Source organism: Helianthus annuus, chromosome 11 (genome assembly GCF_002127325.2).
Source record: "Helianthus annuus cultivar XRQ/B chromosome 11, HanXRQr2.0-SUNRISE, whole genome shotgun sequence".
Taxonomy (NCBI): Eukaryota; Viridiplantae; Streptophyta; class Magnoliopsida; order Asterales; family Asteraceae; genus Helianthus; species Helianthus annuus.
The window spans coordinates 107,302,501-107,322,479 of record NC_035443.2 but is presented as its reverse complement, the minus strand read 5'-3'; the positions used below and the strand labels follow the sequence as shown (position 1 = coordinate 107,322,479).

Sequence of the window (19,979 nt, the reverse complement as noted above, 5' to 3'; positions counted from 1 at the left end):
AGGGTGGTTCCTAACGGATCTTGGTCCTGTATATATATACATATATATATATATATATGTGTGTGTGTGTGTGTAATAAAAATAATTCGAGCGAAACCGAGCGATCGACGAGTGAGCGGACCTATGCTTATGCTTGGATTGAATTTGAATCGAACCGATCCGAGCGGCTCATTTGCAAACTGAGCAGGAATCGAACGAGCATTTTTCAAGCGATCGTCGAGCGATCCTCGATCGTCGAACAGTTTGGACAGCCCTACTTTTAAGCTAGACAGATCATTTATCAGACTTATATTATGCTTTGATAATCTATCAACATCACCTTTTAATTCATTACACTTTAAACAAACAAAACTAACATGATAAGAATTTTCACCGCTCGAAGATCTTCAAATCAACGAGACTTTGCACTGCATGGAGAAACCTGTCGAGATCATGAGTCGATGTGTCAAGCAGTTAAGACGCAGGTGCTTAAAACTACTAAAACATACAGACTCAAAAAGTAATTTACGCTAAAAGTAAATAGTCAAAACAATGTTTTAACTTTTGACCAGTTTTTACTTCAGGCTTTAGTTTAAATTTTGATCATTACTGGGCTAAATATAATAATAAAACCGACTTCACATAAGTTAGATTTTATCTTCTTCTTTGTCGAAACATAACTGTAAAATAGATTTTCTTCTTCTTAGAAAAATAATTTCATCGCTCTGTATACCTTTCCTCTGTAGGCGAATATCCAATCATCTCTATCTCTTTACTTTTTTCCCAACTAACCCCATTAAATCCCACCTCCCCTTACGCCGTGGCCAACCCCAAACAACCTGTCCGTGCCATGGTGTGATGGTGTTGTTGGGCGTTGTTTGCTGAAACGCCCCATGGCGTGATAATAACACATGGTGTAAGGATATGCATAAAATTAACTTTGTAATGGGGATTATCGTTTTAAAGTTTGGAAAAAAAAATACTTAAATAAAAATCTAATATAAGTTATGAGAGTATATGATACAATTATTTTTTAATGGATGATATCAATTAAAACGATTTTATATCAAAATCTTAGTACAATTTTATCAACTTAATGGCTTTCCGGTAAATAGTATTCAAAACAAATCATTTAATCTTCATTATCGTTCTACAATCCTCACCGGAAACCCATCTTTCATCCTCATTGTCAAACCCATTTGTAAAACCGGTTCACTGCCAACATCCACCGCTGGAACCACCTTAAACCGCCGTAAAACACTGGCTACCACCTTCTTCATTTGCAAAATCGCCATATCTTTTCCTAAACAAATCCTCGGACCTGCCTGAAACACCGGATACATATACGAATCCTTGGGCGCAAACCTTACCTTCCCTGTCAACTCATGCTTCTCCAACCACCGTTCCGGCCGGAACTCCATCCAATCTCCACCCCAGATCTTCTCCACCCTCCCCATCGCGTACGTATTATACGTCACCATCGTCCCTTTCTTCGTCACTGTCCCGTCTGGCAAAATATCGTCCGCAATACATACCTTATATTAGATAGAAGATATTTGTTAAAATGGTCCTCAAGTGATTTATTTATTCTAGAAAGTTTAGGATTTTCTTTTCTAAAGTGATTTATTTGTTAAACTGGTCCTCATATATAATTAGAATAAACTCTAAAAAAACTAATATATAATCTATGACCATATATTAATTAGGGTGTATCATCATAACCTCTAACTTCCGGAGTCTCGTTAGGGAGGGGAAGGAAAGTAAATTAAGAGAAAAAAAGGAAAAAATGTGTTTTTTTTTTCGTGTTCCCAAGTTTAATGAAAAATAAAGAAAAAGGAAAGAAATCAAGGATTTTATGTGTTCCCGAGTTAGGAGAAAAAGAAAAGAAAGAAACAATTTTACCATTATACCCTTTAAACATAAAACATTTTAATTAAATATGAGTACAATTTAGTAATTAATAATATTTTTTTCTTCTAATCTCTTCAATTTGTGAAGATATGGACAAATTTTGTTCTCTTTTCCCTCCTTCTCCCTCCATCCTATCCTTAAAAAAACTTAGAAACATGATTTTTTTTATATTTTTATCTCTTTTCTTTCCGCTTCACCTGTCAAATGAGACTCGCGAGGAGTGTTAAAATATTCTATCTAATACCTTTGAGTTTAGTGGAACCGGTGGATACAACCTCATGCTTTCGCATAGCGAAGCATGAGTATACACCATATCCTTCACTTCGTCATAACCAGGGGAGTCCGATATTTCTTTAATTTCTCTAACGATTTCGCTTTCAATTGCAGGATTCTTGAAAAGTAACCAAAGAAACCTGTTATATATAATATTAGTTAGGGTTTCAAAATTGATATACGTTAAACCCTAATAACTAACTAACTGGTATATTCTATCTAATGATAGATACCATGTCAACGCGGCTGAGGTTGTATCTCTACCCGCGAGTATGAAACTTATTACAATATCCATTAACAATTTTTCATCCGAATAACCGTAGCTTATAAACCGTGACAACAAATCACCAGAATCGACTGGTGATTTGTGCGCGAGTTCCCGTTTCCTTTCATTTAAAATTTCCCGCGCAAATCTCTGGATTTCCGATACCGCTTCACTGAGCCGTTTTTCCGACCCGACATTAAGAAACCTTTTGATCTTCCACAGAATCGGCGTAAGCACCAGGAACCTTTGGATGATAATACGAACGGCGTCTTCAAACGCAACTGCGAATTCGGGTTTTGCCAACGATGACGTTAAGTACCCTGGATCATACCCGAAAGCAATTTTACATATATTATCAAATGTGAATCTTTGCAGAATGTCTTGGAGATCAAGAACAGTATGGTTTGCAGCTGCGGTTGTTAGCATCGGAATAAGGCGTTGGTTGAGCTCGAAATCCACCACGTCTTCAACGAAATGGCGTAACGATTTTGTGCTGAATTCATGGCTGGAAATCTGTCTCTGAAACTTCCATGAATCTCCGTCCACGTTGAATATCCCTTCTCCAAGTAAATCGGAGAGGGTTGTACGGATCATTTCTCCTTTCGGGTAGGTTGAGAAGTTTGTCTGGAGGATGTGGTGGACGACGGCGGGGTTGGCGGTCATGACTCGGTTTTGACTGAAAGGACGGGTGATTATGATGGTCAAGGTTGGGGAATTGTTGACAACTTCGGATATCCATTGGATTATATGGTGGCGATTGGCGTAGATTGAGCGGAAGTTCACGGTGAAAGGGTTTGATTTGTGTGCATCGGAAGAAAAGACTTTGAAAACGATCAAGAGTAAAGGAAGAAGAAAGCAAAAGAGGAGGAGGGAAGCTTCTAACATATTGTTGGGTTTGGTTTGGTTTCGATATGAAATGTTTCAATCCAATATAACATACATATATTTATAGGGTTTAGTCTAGTGGTCCCAAAGACTTCTAGGACAGGGCATGTGGGTATTTAGAGCATGTTTGGCTAAGCTTTTCAAAGTAACTCATTGACTTATTGGCTTAATCAAAAAACCAATAAGTCATTTTAGTGTTTGGCAAATTGAAAATTGCTTTTAAAAATGGCTCTTTGAGATGAATGAAAATGAGCTTTTAAGAAGTCACAATGTCGTGACTTCTTGGCCAGCTTATAACTTTTTAAGCTTCAAATTACCAATATACCCCTTATTTACCCTCTTATATCATATAAGCTAAGCCAAACACTTTTTAAAAAACAACTTATTGACTTATTGGCTTTTTCCCACCCCATAAGCTAATCCAAATATTTTTTTTAAAAAAAAACCCCTTTTCAAAAAGTCCTTTTCCGAAAAGTCTTTTTCTCAAAAGTCCTTTTTAACTCTAATAAGCTTAGCCAAACATGCCCTTAGCTTCCTTGAAAAGGTGTTGCTCCCTCTAAACTTCTTCTAGTATTATTATCAACAAATGTTTTAATTTAACAAATAAGATTAGCATATAGGTATGAACAAATTTTTAGAATTTAAAATAGGGTTATTGGATTTTATCACACGCAACTATCGGCCTTTGGCCGATGACACCCGCAACTAACACTTTGACACCCGGCACCCCCAACTTGACTTTTTGTTTGCACTGGCACCACTCAGTTAAATATTCTCTAACTTGGTTAGTCATTTGTCCGACGTGGCACCATTTGGCTGACCTGTACATGCTGATGTGGATGATGAGGTGTTATGTCTCCTTCTCGTTTATAACACAGACATCCCAAATGAACCCTAATCTCCATTCATCCCACATAATCACTGCAAAAGCTCCGATTCCCCCCCAATTCATCGATTCATCCCACAGAAACCCTAATCGAGATGAGTTCATCTTCCAATTCATCGTGGAGTGTGAACCGAACCCCTAAATTGTTCAAGGTTGATTTGGATGGAAACTTGTATTGTCATCATGAAGTTGTTGCTGTTCTTCGCATCGCTGGTCCTAAAAGTGTTCGACATGGTGATCAATTTTATGGTTGCCCTCAATGGCCTGTAAGTTGTTTAGTTATGGATTGAACTTAAATTCTTGTTGAAACTGAGGTTGGTATATTGTTTTGTAGTTATCCGATTGCAAGTTCTTTATGTGGAAACAAGATTTCGACAAATTTTTCGAAGCACATTCAAACTGTACTTCAAGTCCAGTCAGTTATCAAGAATTGAAAAATGAGAACTTGGAATTGCAGAACAAGTTGCTACTCGAAGAGAACACGATGCTGAAAAGACAAATTCTTGGCAAAAAGTCCATGTGGAAGCAACCATTTCTGTTTACTATGTGTTTTGTCATTGCATTATGGATGTACATTTTGAACAAGTGATTTAATTAGGTTGTACAATATTGAAGTTATTAATGACAGTTGTTTAGTCTGTTTTGACCCATTTGTCATGACAGTTCTTTAGTCTGTTTTGACCCATTTGTCATGATTTGGTAATTACCAAACCAAAGTGCAGCCAAACATAAGTGACCAATATCTGTTTTGACCCATTTGTCATGTTTTTGTGATAACAAAACGAAAGTGCAGCCAAACATAAATGACCAATATCTGTTTTGACCCATATTAGCCATTTGGTAATCACCAAACATATATGTGCAGCAAACTATTGTCTGTTTTGACCAAACATACATGAACAAACATAAGTGAATGACCAATATCTGTTTTGACCCATTTGTCATGTTTTTGTGATAACCAAACGAAAGTGCAGCCAAACATAAATGACCAATATCTGTTTTGACCCATATTAGCCATTTGGTAATCACCAAACATATATGTGCAGCAAACTGTTTTGACCCATTTCATAAACACCTGTCATATATGTTGGATAGGATGTTCAATTGTCGATTAAGATTCAACGTTACCGTAAAGGTACGACCCAAAGAGTTACACTTTGGGCAACGAACATATAACGGTGTTTTAACCGTTAATCACCGGATCACAAAATAGTAAGCGTAATAAAAGAAACGAGTAATTATTTAGAATAATTACGGAGAGCCGGATTTAATATTATAATTAGTTTGTTAATTATAATAAACTGTATATATATATATATATATATATATATATATATATATATTGTTTGTTTAGTTATTAGATAATTAAAAGGATAGTGAGAGTTGTTATAATTATAAGATAATTATGATTAGTTGTGATTAGATCACAAAGGTCTATCTATCCTATTAAATCTCCATAAAAATCTCTTTAGAATACATAGCCAAATGGAATTACAAAAGAAGTTTTATATATATATATAAAACTCTCGTGAATTTGGAGGCTATGTGGATGTTTTCAATAGAAGGCAATCACAAAAGGGTTTTTGGGTGCTAGCTGCTAAGGCTTTTTACAACAAAAGGAGTTTGCATATTATTGGATAGCTTGATCAGTGCTACACCAGGCAAAAGGACGCACAAGCAATACAAGTAAACCTTTTGTTTTCTTTGATTACTTTTCTTTAGATTAATGTTTTGTTTGAAATTGTTTCAAACGAACAAATATGATTTCGTGGTCAACGATCATCTAGCGAGATCGTTCGTTGAAACAATGTGTCTTTCTTGGATGTCACGATTCTTTAATTTTATTATAACCTATTTTGATTGTAATGAGATCACTAGTGGAAACGGTTTAGAACCGAACCTCGTGTACATGTTTTCCGCTGCGTTCAGTTTGTTTGACAAATTGACTAAAATTATTTTCTAAAAGTTACACGAAAAATCCAACAGTGATATCAGAGCCACCTTACAAATCAAAGTAGGCTAATTTTATTATAGTGTTTATAGATCTATAAAATAGTTATAGAATTGCATGCTTAAAATCGAGTAGATTTGACATAGGAACCTGTCACGTATAATAGTTATAGGCAAGTTTTATTAAGGCAAAAAAAAAAAAAAAAATAATAAATAAATAACACTTGTCAAAGTCCTCTTTGAAATAATTTTTGGCCTTTACCTATTTTGTTTAGCTTAATGATCGTACTATACAAAATTCGGGTATAGAATTTTTTTTTTATGAAACGCGCACCTAATTAGTTTTGAAGCTATACAGTTAAGTAAATAAAAAAAATCGGAAATATTGAAATAGTGATTTCAATATAAAACCGACATACTTAAAAAGAAATCAGATGTCATTAAATTCTTTTTTTCCTTCTTATCGGAAATTTAATTTATAAAAAAAAATTTTTTTTTGGATGGGATCCAAGATTAAGTGGGAGCACAAAAGAGTTTGTGCTACACTTAATGGGCTCGGTTCATGTTCTTGGGCTCGAACGAACCGAACATATTCTGAACCCGGAATTGCATATTTATTTATTTTATTATGCGTTTTGTTATGAGATGTTTGTTACGTACATAAAATTAATAATTAATACACGATCATTAAAACAACAATTTTAATAAAAGGTTTATTAAGTATTGGATAGGTAATTAAAATAAACAGTTTATTTTAAAATACAAAAAAAAATCAAAATTGGTTTTTCAAAAATTAAAAGTTAATTTGAAAACCATAATTAATAAAAGTTATTAATTAAAATAAATTTGTGACACGACCAACTTAGATTAAATAGGGCATTTCAAATTAATCGGTCGAGTGATTGAAAGGTGTTTCAAGTCGTCACAAATTAAAACGTAAAATTGATTTTTACAAAGGAATTGTATAGCCCATGTTCATGCCATAGGCCGTACAAGTATTTTAAAACGACCCGAACTGGTAATTTTAAAATATAACCCAAATTAAAATCGATATTCTACGCCACCCTAAATTAAGAACACCCGAACTGATCTATCCGAACCCCTGGTGCTAGTGTTTACCCTACATCCAGGCCTACGATTTTGGTTAGGGGTAGTTCCGCGATTTCCATGCTTACATGGGCCGGGCTACAGTTCTGATTTGAGGACAAATATCACTTTTCCGACACGAGAGCGAGTGTTAGTGTTTACCCTGCATTCGTTTTCTACGGTTGTAAAAGTGGGCGTAGTTGGGGTTAACGTACCAATGCTTGACAACACTCGTCATGCGACCCCAAACCGAGAATTGTGTAGCTGACACAATTGGTGATCGTCACCTACCCTTCAATCTATGCCAGTGAAGAGTGCTAAGTCCATTCACTGAGTTATGGGGAGATGGGATCTCATCCTAATTCCTAAAATTTTGTATATCTTGGGTCAAAATTGAATTAGGTTAATGCATGAAAATTACTAATAAAATTTTCTTCTAAATTCTACAGATGTCTACAAACAATTCTGATAACACCAAATTCTCGCTTAAGTCCATCCTTGAAAATGCTAAACTTGATAATTCTAACTTCATGGATTGGTACCGCAACCTGAAAATTGTTCTCAGGGCGGAGAAAAAGGCTTATGTCCTTGAAGGACCAATTCCCGAAGCACCTGCTGTTAATACGGGTGCAGCCCGTAGGACATGGGAAAAACATGTTGATGATTCCCAAGATGTGACATGTCTTATGCTTGCTATGATGATTCCAGAACTTCAGAAGAATCTGGAAAACTTGGGAGCATATGAGATGAGTGAGCAGCTGAAAAACATGTTTCAGCAGCAAGCTCGTCATGAGCGTTTTGAGGTGATGAGATCTCTCATTACATGTCGCATGCAGGAAGGTACTTCGGTCAGTTCTCATGTACTGAAAATGAAGTCTTTCGTTGATCAACTGGAGTGTCTGAACGCACCCCTTAGTAATGAGTTAGCCACGGATGTGATCCTTAACTCGCTACCCAATTCATATCATCAGTTTGTTTTGAACTATAACATGAATGGGTGGGAAAGAACGATCCCAGAGTTGCATTAGATGCTAAAAACTGCTGAGACAAACATCCTAACTAAGGGCAATCCAGTGCTGGCGATCAGGGAAGGAAGAATTACCAAGAAGAAGCAATCCAAGGGAAAAGGCAAGGCGAGTAAGCAAGACAAGGGCAAAGTTAAAAAGGTTGCCACTCCGAAGGCAAAGCCTCATAAAGATGCCAAGTGTTTTCACTGTTATGAGATCGGGCATTGGAAGAGGAATTGTCCCAAGTACCTGGCTGAGTTGAAGCTTAAGAAGCTGCAAATAGGAGAATCCTCAGGTATACATGTTATTGATCTATTTTCCTTTTCGAGCAAATCTTGGGTGTTTGACACTGGATGTGGTTTTCACATGTGTAATGATTTGCAGGGACTAAAAAGGATTAGGAAGCTGAAGCATGGTGGCTTAGAGCTGCACGTTGGGAACGGGCAGAATGTTGCTGTGAAGGCAGTTGGAGAATTTATTCTTGAATTACCTTTTGGATTGTTTATTACTTTAGACAATGTTTTTTATGTTCCTAGTTTGACTAAGAATATTATTTCTGTTTCTGCTTTAAGAGAACAAGGTTTTAATTATGCTTTTGATATTGTTAATGGTAGCATTTCTGCATTTTAAATGGTATGTTCTATTTTGAGGCTAAGCCTCACAATGGTGTCTATGAAATAGATACCTCTAACAATAGATCAAATAATATAGTATGCGCTCTTTCCTCTAAACGTGTTAAAACTAGCTTTAATCAAACATACCGTTGGCATTGTCGTCTTGGCCATATTAACATCAATCGCATGAGGAAGCTCCAGACTGCAGGGATTCTAGAATCCACGGGTCAGGAGACTTATGATTTATGCGAATGTTGTCTAAGTGGCAAGATGACTAAGGCCCCTTTTACCGGAACTAGTGAAAGGGCCGAAGACCTGTTAGGACTCATACATACTGATGTATGTGGTCCATTCAGGACTATGTCAAGGAACGGGGAAAGATACTTCGTTACATTTACTGATGATTATAGTAGATATGGATATGTTTATCTTATGAAGTTTAAACATGAAACCTTTGAAAAGTTCAAAGAATTCCAAAATGAAGTACAAAATCAACTAGGGAAAACGATTAAGGCACTTCGATCCGATCGAGGTGGTGAATACATTAATCAAGAGTTTGATGAACATCTCAAGAAGTGTGGGATTATATCCCAACTAACTCCACCCGGAACACCACAACTCAATGGTGTGTCTGAGAGGAGAAATCGAACCTTATTAGATATGGTTCGATCAATGATGTGTCGTACAAACTTACCACACTCCTTTTGGAGTTATGCTCTTGAAACTGCTACACGTCTTGTTAATATTGCTCCTACTAAAAAGGTAGAAAAGACACCATATGAGATGTGGCATGGTAAATGACCTAAAGTCTCTTACCTTCGCATATGGGGATGTAACGCTTATGTTACCAGTGAGTCTTCGGACAAACTTGATCCTCGCGGTGAAAAAGTTGTTTTCATTGGATATGCATATCCGGTTGGTTATTATTTCTATAATCCTGCTGAAAATAGAGTTTTCACTAAGTGTCGAGGAACATTCCTAGAGGATGAGCTTATGGCGCGAGGAATTCGAGATAATCTTGTGGATCTTGAGGAAATTCGAGAACCACAAATTAATCAATCAATAGTCGAATCCGCCTCTCAACAAAATATTGTTGAACCTGAACCTGAGAGGATTCAGGAATCTGATGTAACACTAGGCGTCCGCAGAAGTACGAGGGATCGTCATGGACCTGATAGGTATTCACCTGATAGGTACGTCTTGATGATTGATCAAGAAGAGCCCTCAACCTACAAAGCTGTGATTTCAGGTAATGAATCTGAGAAATGGCTCGAAGCCATGGGCGTCGAGATGCAATCCATGTATGACAACCAAGTCTGGGATTTGGTTGAACTTCCTCCCGAATGTCGGACTGTAGGAAGTAAATGGGTTTTCAAGTTGAAAACAGACATGGATGGAAATGTGCAAACCTATAAGGCTCGGTTGGTTGCTAAAGGATTTACTCAGACTCAAGGAGTTGATTATGAGGAAACCTTCTCGCCAGTAGCCATGCTTAAGTCTATTAGGATTCTACTTGCCATAGCCGCGTATTATGACTATGAGATATGGCAAATGGATGTTAAAACCGCGTTCCTAAATGGACATCTTACAGAAGATGTCTATATGGAGCAGCCTGAAGGTTTTGTAGATCCTAAGAATCCTAAGAAAGTTTGCATGTTGAATAAATCCATTTATGGATTGAAACAAGCATCTCGAAGCTGGAATCTTCGTTTTGATCAGAAAATCAAACAATTTGGTTTTATCAAAAATGAAGATGAGCCGTGTGTTTACAAGAAGGCAAGTGGGAGTTCTATTACTTTTCTAATCCTGTATGTAGATGACATACTTCTCATTGGAAACAATATCCCGATGCTGCAGGACGTTAAATCCTGGCTTGGTAAATGTTTCTCAATGAAGGATCTTGGAGAAGCTGTTTATATTCTAGGAATAAAGATTTATAGAGATAGATCTAAGCGGCTACTTGGACTCAGTCAAAGTACGTATATCGATAAGGTCATTAGGCGCTTTTCAATGCAAGATTCCAAGAAGGGTCTCTTGCCAATGGCAAGTGGAACCATACTAAATAGTTATCAATGTCCCAAGTTGGACAAAGATAAAGAGGATATGAAAAGGGTTCCATATGCCTCTGCTATCGGTTCCATCATGTATGCCATGTTATGTACTAGACCGGACGTATCGTTTGCTCTGAGCTTGACTAGCAGATATCAACAGAATTCTGGTAAAAATCACTGGATTGCTGTGAAAAATATACTAAAGTACTTAAAAAGAACTAAGGATATGTTTCTGATATTTGGCGGTTTGGAAGAAGAGATGAGAGTAAAGTGTTACACTGATGCAAGCTTCCAAACGGATTGTGATGATTCACGATCTCAAACAGGCTATGTTTTTACTTTAAATGGTGGTGCTATAACTTGGAAGAGTTCTAAGAAAAGCGTGGTGGCCCAGTCGACCACTGAATCAGAATATATAGCGGCTTCAGAAGCTGCTAAGGAGGCTGTTTGGATGAAAAAGTTCATTGCTGATCTCGGAGTTATACCAAGCATACAGAAGCCTATCGAGATATTTTGTGACAATACAGGTGCAATTGCTCAGGCAAAGGAACCAAGGTCGCATCACAGCACGAAGCATATTCTCAGAAAATTCCACTACATACGGGAAGTTTTGGAAAGAGGAGACATCGTAGTATAGAATATTGATACTGATCAGAATCTAGCGGACCCGTTTACTAAGCCTATACCTCAGGTGCAATTGTTGGATAGGATGTTCAATTGTCGATTAAGATTCAACGTTACCGTAAAGGTATGACCCAAAGAGTTACACTTTGGGCAACGTACATATAACGGTGTTTTAATCGTTACTCACCGGATCACGAAATAGTAAGCGTAATAAAATAAACGAGTAATTATTTAGAGTAATTACGGAGAGTCGGATTTAATATTATAATTAGTTTGTTAATTATAATAAATTGTGTATATATATATATATATATATTGTTTGTTTAATTATTAGATAATTAAAAGGATAGTGAGAGTTGTTATAATTATAAGATAATTATGATTAGTTGTGATTAGATCACAAAGGTCTATCTATCCTATTAAATCTCCATAAAAATCTCTTTAGAATACATAGCCAAATGGAATTACAAAAGAAGTTTTATATATATATAAAACTCTCGTGAATTTGGAGGCTATGTGGATGTTTTCAATAGAAGGTAACTAAGGGATACGACACTTTCATCACAAAAGGGTTTTTGGGTGCTAGCTGCTAAGGCTTTTTACAACAAAAGGAGTTTGCATATTATTGGATAGCTTGATCAGTGCTATACCAGGCAAAAGAACACACAAGCAATACAAGTAAACCTTTTGTTTTCTTTGATTACTTTTCTTTAGATTAATGTTTTGTTTGAAATTGTTTCAAACGAACAAATATGATTTCGTGGTCAACGATCATCTAGCGAGATCGTTCGTTGAACCAAGGTGTCTTTCTTGGATGTCACGATTCTTTAATTTTATTATAACCTATTTTGATTGTAATCAGATCACTAGTGGAAACGGTTTGGAACCGAACCTCGTGTACATGTTTTCCGCCGCGTTCAGTTTGTTTGACAAATTGACTAAAATTATTTTCTAAAAGTTACACGAAAAATCCAACAATATACACAGACCAAACTGATCAAATGCCCACAGCTCCAAACTGATCAAATGACCACAACTGTTTTGACCCATTTCATAAACACCTGTCATATACACAGACCTGACATATATATACCACAACTGTCAAATGACCAAATTACCCCTGCAAGCTTTAAAGCTCATATAACCCACTGCATATATATACAACACCTGTAAAATGACAAAATTACCCCTGCAAGCTTTAAAGCTCATATAACCCACTACATATATATACAACACCTGTAAATGACCAAATTACCTCTGCAAGCTTTAAAGCTCATAGAACCCACTGCATATATATACAACACCTGTAAAATGACCAAATTACCCCTGCATCATTAATATTAACTAAACATAACACCTTACTGCATCCCTTTCAACAGCAGTTAATAACATTCCCCCCAGGAATGTCTTCAGAAAACAGCCATCTAAACATAACACCTTCCTGCATCCGGCTAAAAATCCTTTTTTGACACCATCAAAACATACAAATAATCTAAAGAATGTTTCACATGTGGCTGTTGGATCTAGATTGATAAAACCTGGTGGTGCAGTTACAAGAACAAACGTTGATGTTGGATTTGTTTTCTTCAAAATATCCATGTATGCACCAATTTTACTATAATGATCCCTCATTGATCCATGCAACTTCTTATGAGCACAAGATTTAGCCTTGTAAGCCAACCACTTAGTAATTATGACCTTATACTTTTGTTTTACAACCAATACAATCTCCTTCGCAGACCAATTGGGCTTGGATCTAAACAATGGTAGGAACTCATTAGCTATAAACCCTGCTGTTAATTGTCTGTTCTTTATCATGTTCCTTTGGCAGGAATGTTTATTCTTCACTCTTTTAACCATATAACACTCCTTACCCTTAAGCAGTGAGCACAATAAGAAAAATGGACACCTTTCTATACACTTGACAACTATACGACCACAGTTGTCCGTCTCACTCTTAGCAAGGTACAAATTCCTACCATTAGTCACTGAATACCTTCTCACTGCCTCTTTAAAGGCATCCCTTGATGCAAACCTTGTTCCTACCTTCCAAATGAATTTCTTCCAGTTAGTGTGTTCAGTTACAGATGGAGTAGCTTCCTTATACTTCTTACCCCTGATATCGTCGTCCTCACTATCACCGGGTGAAAGAATGACACCATCTGATTCCTCGTAGCTGCTGTACCCCTCTATATGTGCACCCACTGCATCATTAGTTTCATGTAACTTTCCCTCTGTTTCTTTCTCCTTTAAGCATTCGTCAAACAACTTTTTTTTGGCTTCACAATCAATATGAGTAGCCTTTCTAACTGCATCTTGTGACTGTCTCCATTCCAAGTCCTCTCTATCTGACTCAGCACCATTTACCTCTTCTAGAACCTCCTCATCATCATGATCACTGCTTGGAACTAGGTCATCAATATCATTGTCATCATCCGATTCTCCTGATCCAGCTGATTCTTTATAATCACTGTTATCACCATATTCATTGTCTATATCCACTGAAACCCTATCAGTTGACCTAGAAGGCTTTGTGGATTGGGCTTTTTGCTCATTGGGCCGGGGAGGTGGGTTAGTGGGCCTGGAACAGGATTGGGCTTCATCTGCCAGTATTGGACCTGGTTGGATCAGGACTTCCATAAATGGTTCACTCCATGTCATAACCTTACCGGCCAAGTGCAACACATCTTTATCACTCTCAAAGTGATGAAGTCCCCCATCATCAGCATCTAACCCATACATATGCAATTTTCTAGAACTGTAAAAACCGGAATCCATTGCATAATCTAGAAGTTCAAAGTAAGAAATGTGGTCTACATCTACTCTAACAAGCTTTGAATCACCTCCTACATACTGTGCTTGACCAAATCCTACCTCAATGTTACCGCCAATCCATAGCATAACATCTATTGTTGAAGACATCTAAAAAAATGACTAATTTCAAGAACTTAAGTAACTCTTACCTTACATTTGGCAGATTAGGGCTCCAATGTCATGATGTGATGATCGCGAGGATGAGTGAAGGTGATGACTGAGATTATGATGTAAGGTAGGGTATATAAATGAGACATAACACCTCATCATCCACATCAGCATGTACAGGTCAGCCAAATGGTGCCACATCGGACAAATGACTAACAAAGTTAGAGAATATTTAACTGAGTGGTGCCAGTGCAAACAAAAAGTCAAGTTGGGGTGCCGGGTGTCAAAGTGTTAGTTGCGGGTGTCATCGGCCAAAGGCCGATAGTTGCGGGTGATAAAATCCAATAACCCTTTAAAATAAGATTAGCTAAAAGAAAATATAACAAAATAGTGAAATGTAAATTAATTTTGGGAAATTCAATGTATATAAGTTATATTAAATAACATCAATAAAACGTTATATTCGTTACAGTGAAAGACATGGGGATATGTATTATGCATTTAATGCATGCCATGTAATTTGATCATAATCTCTTGCTGCCCCTTCTCAATTCATATACACCTCCATCTTCTCTCATACTCTCCATTCGTCTTTTCCACCAGAAGATTTCAAATTTTGAATCCGAATCATAACCATGTCAATGCCAGTTATAGATCTAAAGAGATTGAATCCTCCACCAATTCAAGATCTCTTTATCCCCTCATCCACGAGAGCGATTAAACACATCTCCACGAATCCGCAACTCTCCGACGACTCCAATCGCAAACCCTAGAACCTCCTCCACCACCACATATTCTCTCCGGTAAGAACACAATCATCTCCCTTCAAACACACATCCTTCAATCATCATCAACATACACACTTTAGTAGGTGTAGGGGAAGAAACATCAGTAGTTGTTTTTGTGAAAATGGGTGTTGTCTTCTTTGCTGCATTCTCAGCATTCTTCTGGGATCCAGAAGAAACAGGAGGCAACGGTGGAATGCCCTGTGAGGAGGTGATCGCCGACATGGAGCTTGAAGTGGTTTTCCCTTGAGAAGCCATGTGGTTGAAGGTAATGAACAAGAATGAATGAAATGAACAGAATTTTCAAGGATGAAGCACCAATTGCCCCACGGTGGGCGCCAAACTGTTTTGGTCAAAAATCACACAAGGATAATGTAACCAAATCTGATTTTTGTGAGGTTGAATGCTTAGTTAAATGAATGAATGTATGAACAATAATCAAAATGAGATGGCAATGAACACAAGGATTTATACGAGGAAAAAGCCTCTAATCAATGTATGATATCCGGCATAAAAAACCTCGGATAGTGAAAACTATCACTATCAACTATATTGAACAAACAAGATTACAACTCTAGTATGTGTGTGTGTATTCAAGAGAGAGTAGTAGAAATGTTGTTCGATAACTAGAGTGCAAGTGCCTTCTAAAATTAGCTCAATACCCCTATTAATCTTAGCTAAAAATATCCTTAACTAACAATCCGAAAAATCAGCCATTCACCCACGATCACCACCAACGGTCTTCAACTCATGCACGTGCCCAAATAAAGAGCATGTTCCCCTAGAATCTAGGTTGGAATAAGTTCTCTTCGAAATGCACCTGCAAAACAAGGCCAAAAGGTGACGGAAACAATTATTAGTTTAAGAATACCAGTGAGGATCCTTGATCCTTAGTCTTCCTGCACCATTTCCTGAGGATCCTTGATCCAGGCTAAACTAAGGATATATGACCCATAGGCACTAAAGTTCTATCCCTAAAAGATGACCATAACGTGTACGAAAAACAGTTTTGGGTATCGAGGACTCGAAGTTGATGATAACCAGAACGGAGATCAATCTTGGAAAAGCAAGTCGCGCATTGTAATTGATCGAAGAGATTGTCGATGCGAGGTAGAGGATATTGGTATTTTACTGTACGCTTGTTGAGCTCATGATAGTCAATGCACATCCGAAATGATCCATCTTTCTTCTTGACGAACTGAACGGGAGCGCCCCAATGAGAAGTACTAGGGCGTATAAAGCCTTTATCAAGAAGTTCTTGAAGTTGGCTCGATAGCTCTTGCATTTCTGAGGGTGCTAGACGATAGGGAGACTTAGCGACAGGCAAAGCACCAGGCACTACCCTGATACGAAAATCGACATAACGAGCAGGCGGATGACTAGGGAGATCGTCAGGGAAAACATCGGAAAAATCATAAACGACGGGAACATCACTTATACTTGGGCCTTTGTCTTTCTTTTCCACAACATGGGCAAGAAAGGCGTAAGTACCCTTGCGCAAGTGTTTGTTCGCTTGAGTATACGACATAAGCTTGAGACCCTTAGAAGGTTTCTCTCCATAGACGTGTAGAGAATCACCGTTAGGAAGAGGAAGACGAATGAACTTATCGAGCAAACGACTTCAGCACGAACTCGCCTATGCCAATCTATACCTACTATGATGTCGAAACTACCCATGTGCATAGGTATGAGGTCAATTGAAAACATATGATCGTTGAGATTCAAAGAACACTTAGAAAGAACAAAATCAACAGTGACGGATTTACCATTTGCGACTTCGACAACAAATGATTTAGGCAACTTAGAACGTCTATACTTAAAGTTTGGGGTGTGACATTCCTAACCATATTAAGTTTCCATACACAGTTACCATTATGCCCTTCATCGGCCTTGCATTGTTATTTCTCAAGTTAGGCTTTTAATTATAACTAGTTTTTTTTTTAAACTCGCGCGTTGCGGTGAAACCGAACAAAGGATAATGTAAATCAAATGTGAGTTGAATATAAAACATGTTGTTTAGAAAGCCAAACCATTAGAACGGTTTAATTTATCATCGTACCGTTTATGATACCAAATAAATACTTTATTTTGAGTACAACTTCGTTTTTAACAAAACGTATAACAGAATGCCGAGGGAATAAATCAAGCACAACTACGTATTTAAGTTTTTAGAAAAAAGTTATAAACGTAATTTAAAAAAAAAGTATCAACTTAATTGATAAATTAATATATGTTCTAGAAAAAGGAAAAGACTTATTAAAAAAATGATAAACGAAATATATGATTTAAAAAAAGAAAAAAATTAAAAATTTATTATTAAGAGAATATATATATATATATATATATATATATATATATATATATATATATATATATATATATATATATATATATATATATATATATATATTCTACCACCCCCCAAAAACCTAACCCCCCAAGCTAAAATGCTAAAAACTAAACCCCCAAAAAACCTAAAAAAATCTAAAAAAATCAAAAAAAAAATCTAAAATTTTATATGTTAAAATTGCTACATTTTTTTTAAAAACAATTTTTTTTAAAAAAAAACTTTTTTTTTGCTACTAAAAGTAGCGATTTTTTTTATAAAAAATATATAAAAAAAATTTGTGTGTTTTTTAGCTATTTTTAGGCATTTTTGGTTGTGTTCACATTGGTTCTCGCGGTTCTCGCAATAAAGGGTGGTTCCTAACGGATCTTTGTCCTATATATATATATATATATATATATATAATTGATCGGAGTGTCGCGCTCCGGTCGAAGATAATATTTATAAGCCCTAATTACCCTTAACAAATAGTTAATGGTAGCAACGGGTCGAACCACGAAGAGTATATGGTTTGCGAATGGATTCGATTGAATTAAGATGAATGTCACAATTTATGAAGCTTGCTAGAGTATTTTTTGTATTTTTGTTTGATTAACAAGATCTGAATTAAACTAATGGAGTTGATTAAATTACTAATGACTAACAAATTGCAAGAAAGGTAAATTGATTGTTTAAACAATAATGAGAAAAAGGGTTCACACCCGGTTTCGGTAATTGCAAACCTAGGTTCCTACAAGTTTTAGAATTGACCTAATTGGATAAGTGATTAACGGATTTAGTGTACCGTGACTTAGGTGCCAATAACTATCAACACTCCTAAGAATGGACAAGAATGCACTTCATAATCAACACAAGTAAATCCTAACCAAGATAATGCAAAAGTGCACAAACTCATTTCACAAAGTCATTACTTTATCATCGTTCGAAAATTTGTAAATTCAATTCAAATACATGGCAATTATCAAAGGTCTTCAAAATCAAAACACAATTTGTCACACAAGTCAAAACTAAACATAATTCGAAACGCTAAGTAATACAACTACCTACACTGGGGTGACACCAAGGTGATTAGCCGCTCATGGTTGAAAGAACTTGATCACCGGATGATTGGAACTTGATTTGGATCATCTTGAAGCTTGAACAATGGAGGAATGGTGGATTGTTAGGGTTTTGGCGAGAGATGATGGTGGAAAGAATGATGGAGAAATGGTTAGGGTTTGTAGATGGTTGATTGTGGATGATTCTTGATGATTCGGTTGAAGCTTGGTGTTAGAGATGGAATGGAAGTGATGAGATCATGTTTTAGGCTCCAAAGATGCTTATTCAAACTCTCACCAAGTGTAACTTACGAATTCAATGGTCAACAACCAATAAGAATCGTTCCCCATACCTAAATCCCCATATTTCGCGTTTTGAAGATCTGCAGCCCGTCGGCGACGGCCTGGGACCCGTCGGCGACGGCCTCCCAAAAGCCGGCTTCTCTCCGACGCTTTAAATCACTGGATACGGGCTACATTGGCTGACGGGTGTTTCTAGAGCCCGTCCCGAACGGCCTGGAGCCCATCGGCGATGGCCTCTCCAGCTCCAATTCTCCATTTTACCATTTTTTCACTCCCGTTTGTTCCGTAACGCGTCCCGATTGTCCGTTTTCATCCCGATAGCTCGTAAAGCTCCCAAAAAGCACCTTAAACCTCATTAAACCTGCAAAACACAAATCTAATTAAAAGTAGGCTATTCAAGATTAAAACTTATGTAAAAACATTAAGTTACACAGTTACGAACACCGGTTTTCGACCACTTATCACATCCCCACACTTGTCTTTTGCTTCCCCTCAAGCAAATATGTTTTTCACTTTCACGTGGGTCGAACAAAGAATACACTCCCCATTCCCGAGACGAAGGTTAAGGTCAATTGTCATGCAAAAGTTCAAACTCTTTACAATTTTCAACATATTTAACGGTAAATGATTAATCATGTAAAAATGGTTATCCAAGATTAACCTGCCCTTGAAACTAATAATTCATGCACATCCCTCACAATGTTCTCTCCACTCGGTTTATAAATTGGCTAATTTTCATAATGTATTAGCACTTCAAAGTATAATTGTCACACCCCAACCAATGGCGGAAACATCGGGATGAGACGAAGTGTGAAGATTGCTAGAGACATCATAACGCTATTTGTGACAATATTTAGAAAATCCAAATTTCATTTCATTTCATAACTTCAAATAGTCAACATTACAAGAAATTCAAATACAACAAGTTTAACGAAACAACATGATAACATAACAAAATTTGATACAACATATTAAACCCTAACGTCTATATGTGTATCTAGGCATCAACGCTATTTCTTTTCTTAGCATCGTCCCCATCAACCTGTAACATGTT

The 19,979-nt window shown here is 36.8% G+C and overlaps 1 protein-coding gene across 1 annotated transcript; it reads right to left on the bottom strand.

Annotated features, from left to right (window-relative positions):
• Positions 1-944: 944 nt before the first annotated feature.
• Positions 945-3,318, bottom strand: LOC110890245 (cytochrome P450 94A1). Its single transcript, XM_022137838.2, has 3 exons — positions 2,397-3,318; positions 2,135-2,303; positions 945-1,514 (listed from the first exon to the last, which is right to left on the bottom strand). Exons 1-3 carry the CDS (start codon positions 3,311-3,313, stop codon positions 1,122-1,124), a joined length of 1,479 nt encoding a protein of 492 aa, XP_021993530.2. The 5' UTR covers positions 3,314-3,318; the 3' UTR covers positions 945-1,121.
• Between the last annotated feature and the right edge of the window lie 16,661 nt (positions 3,319-19,979).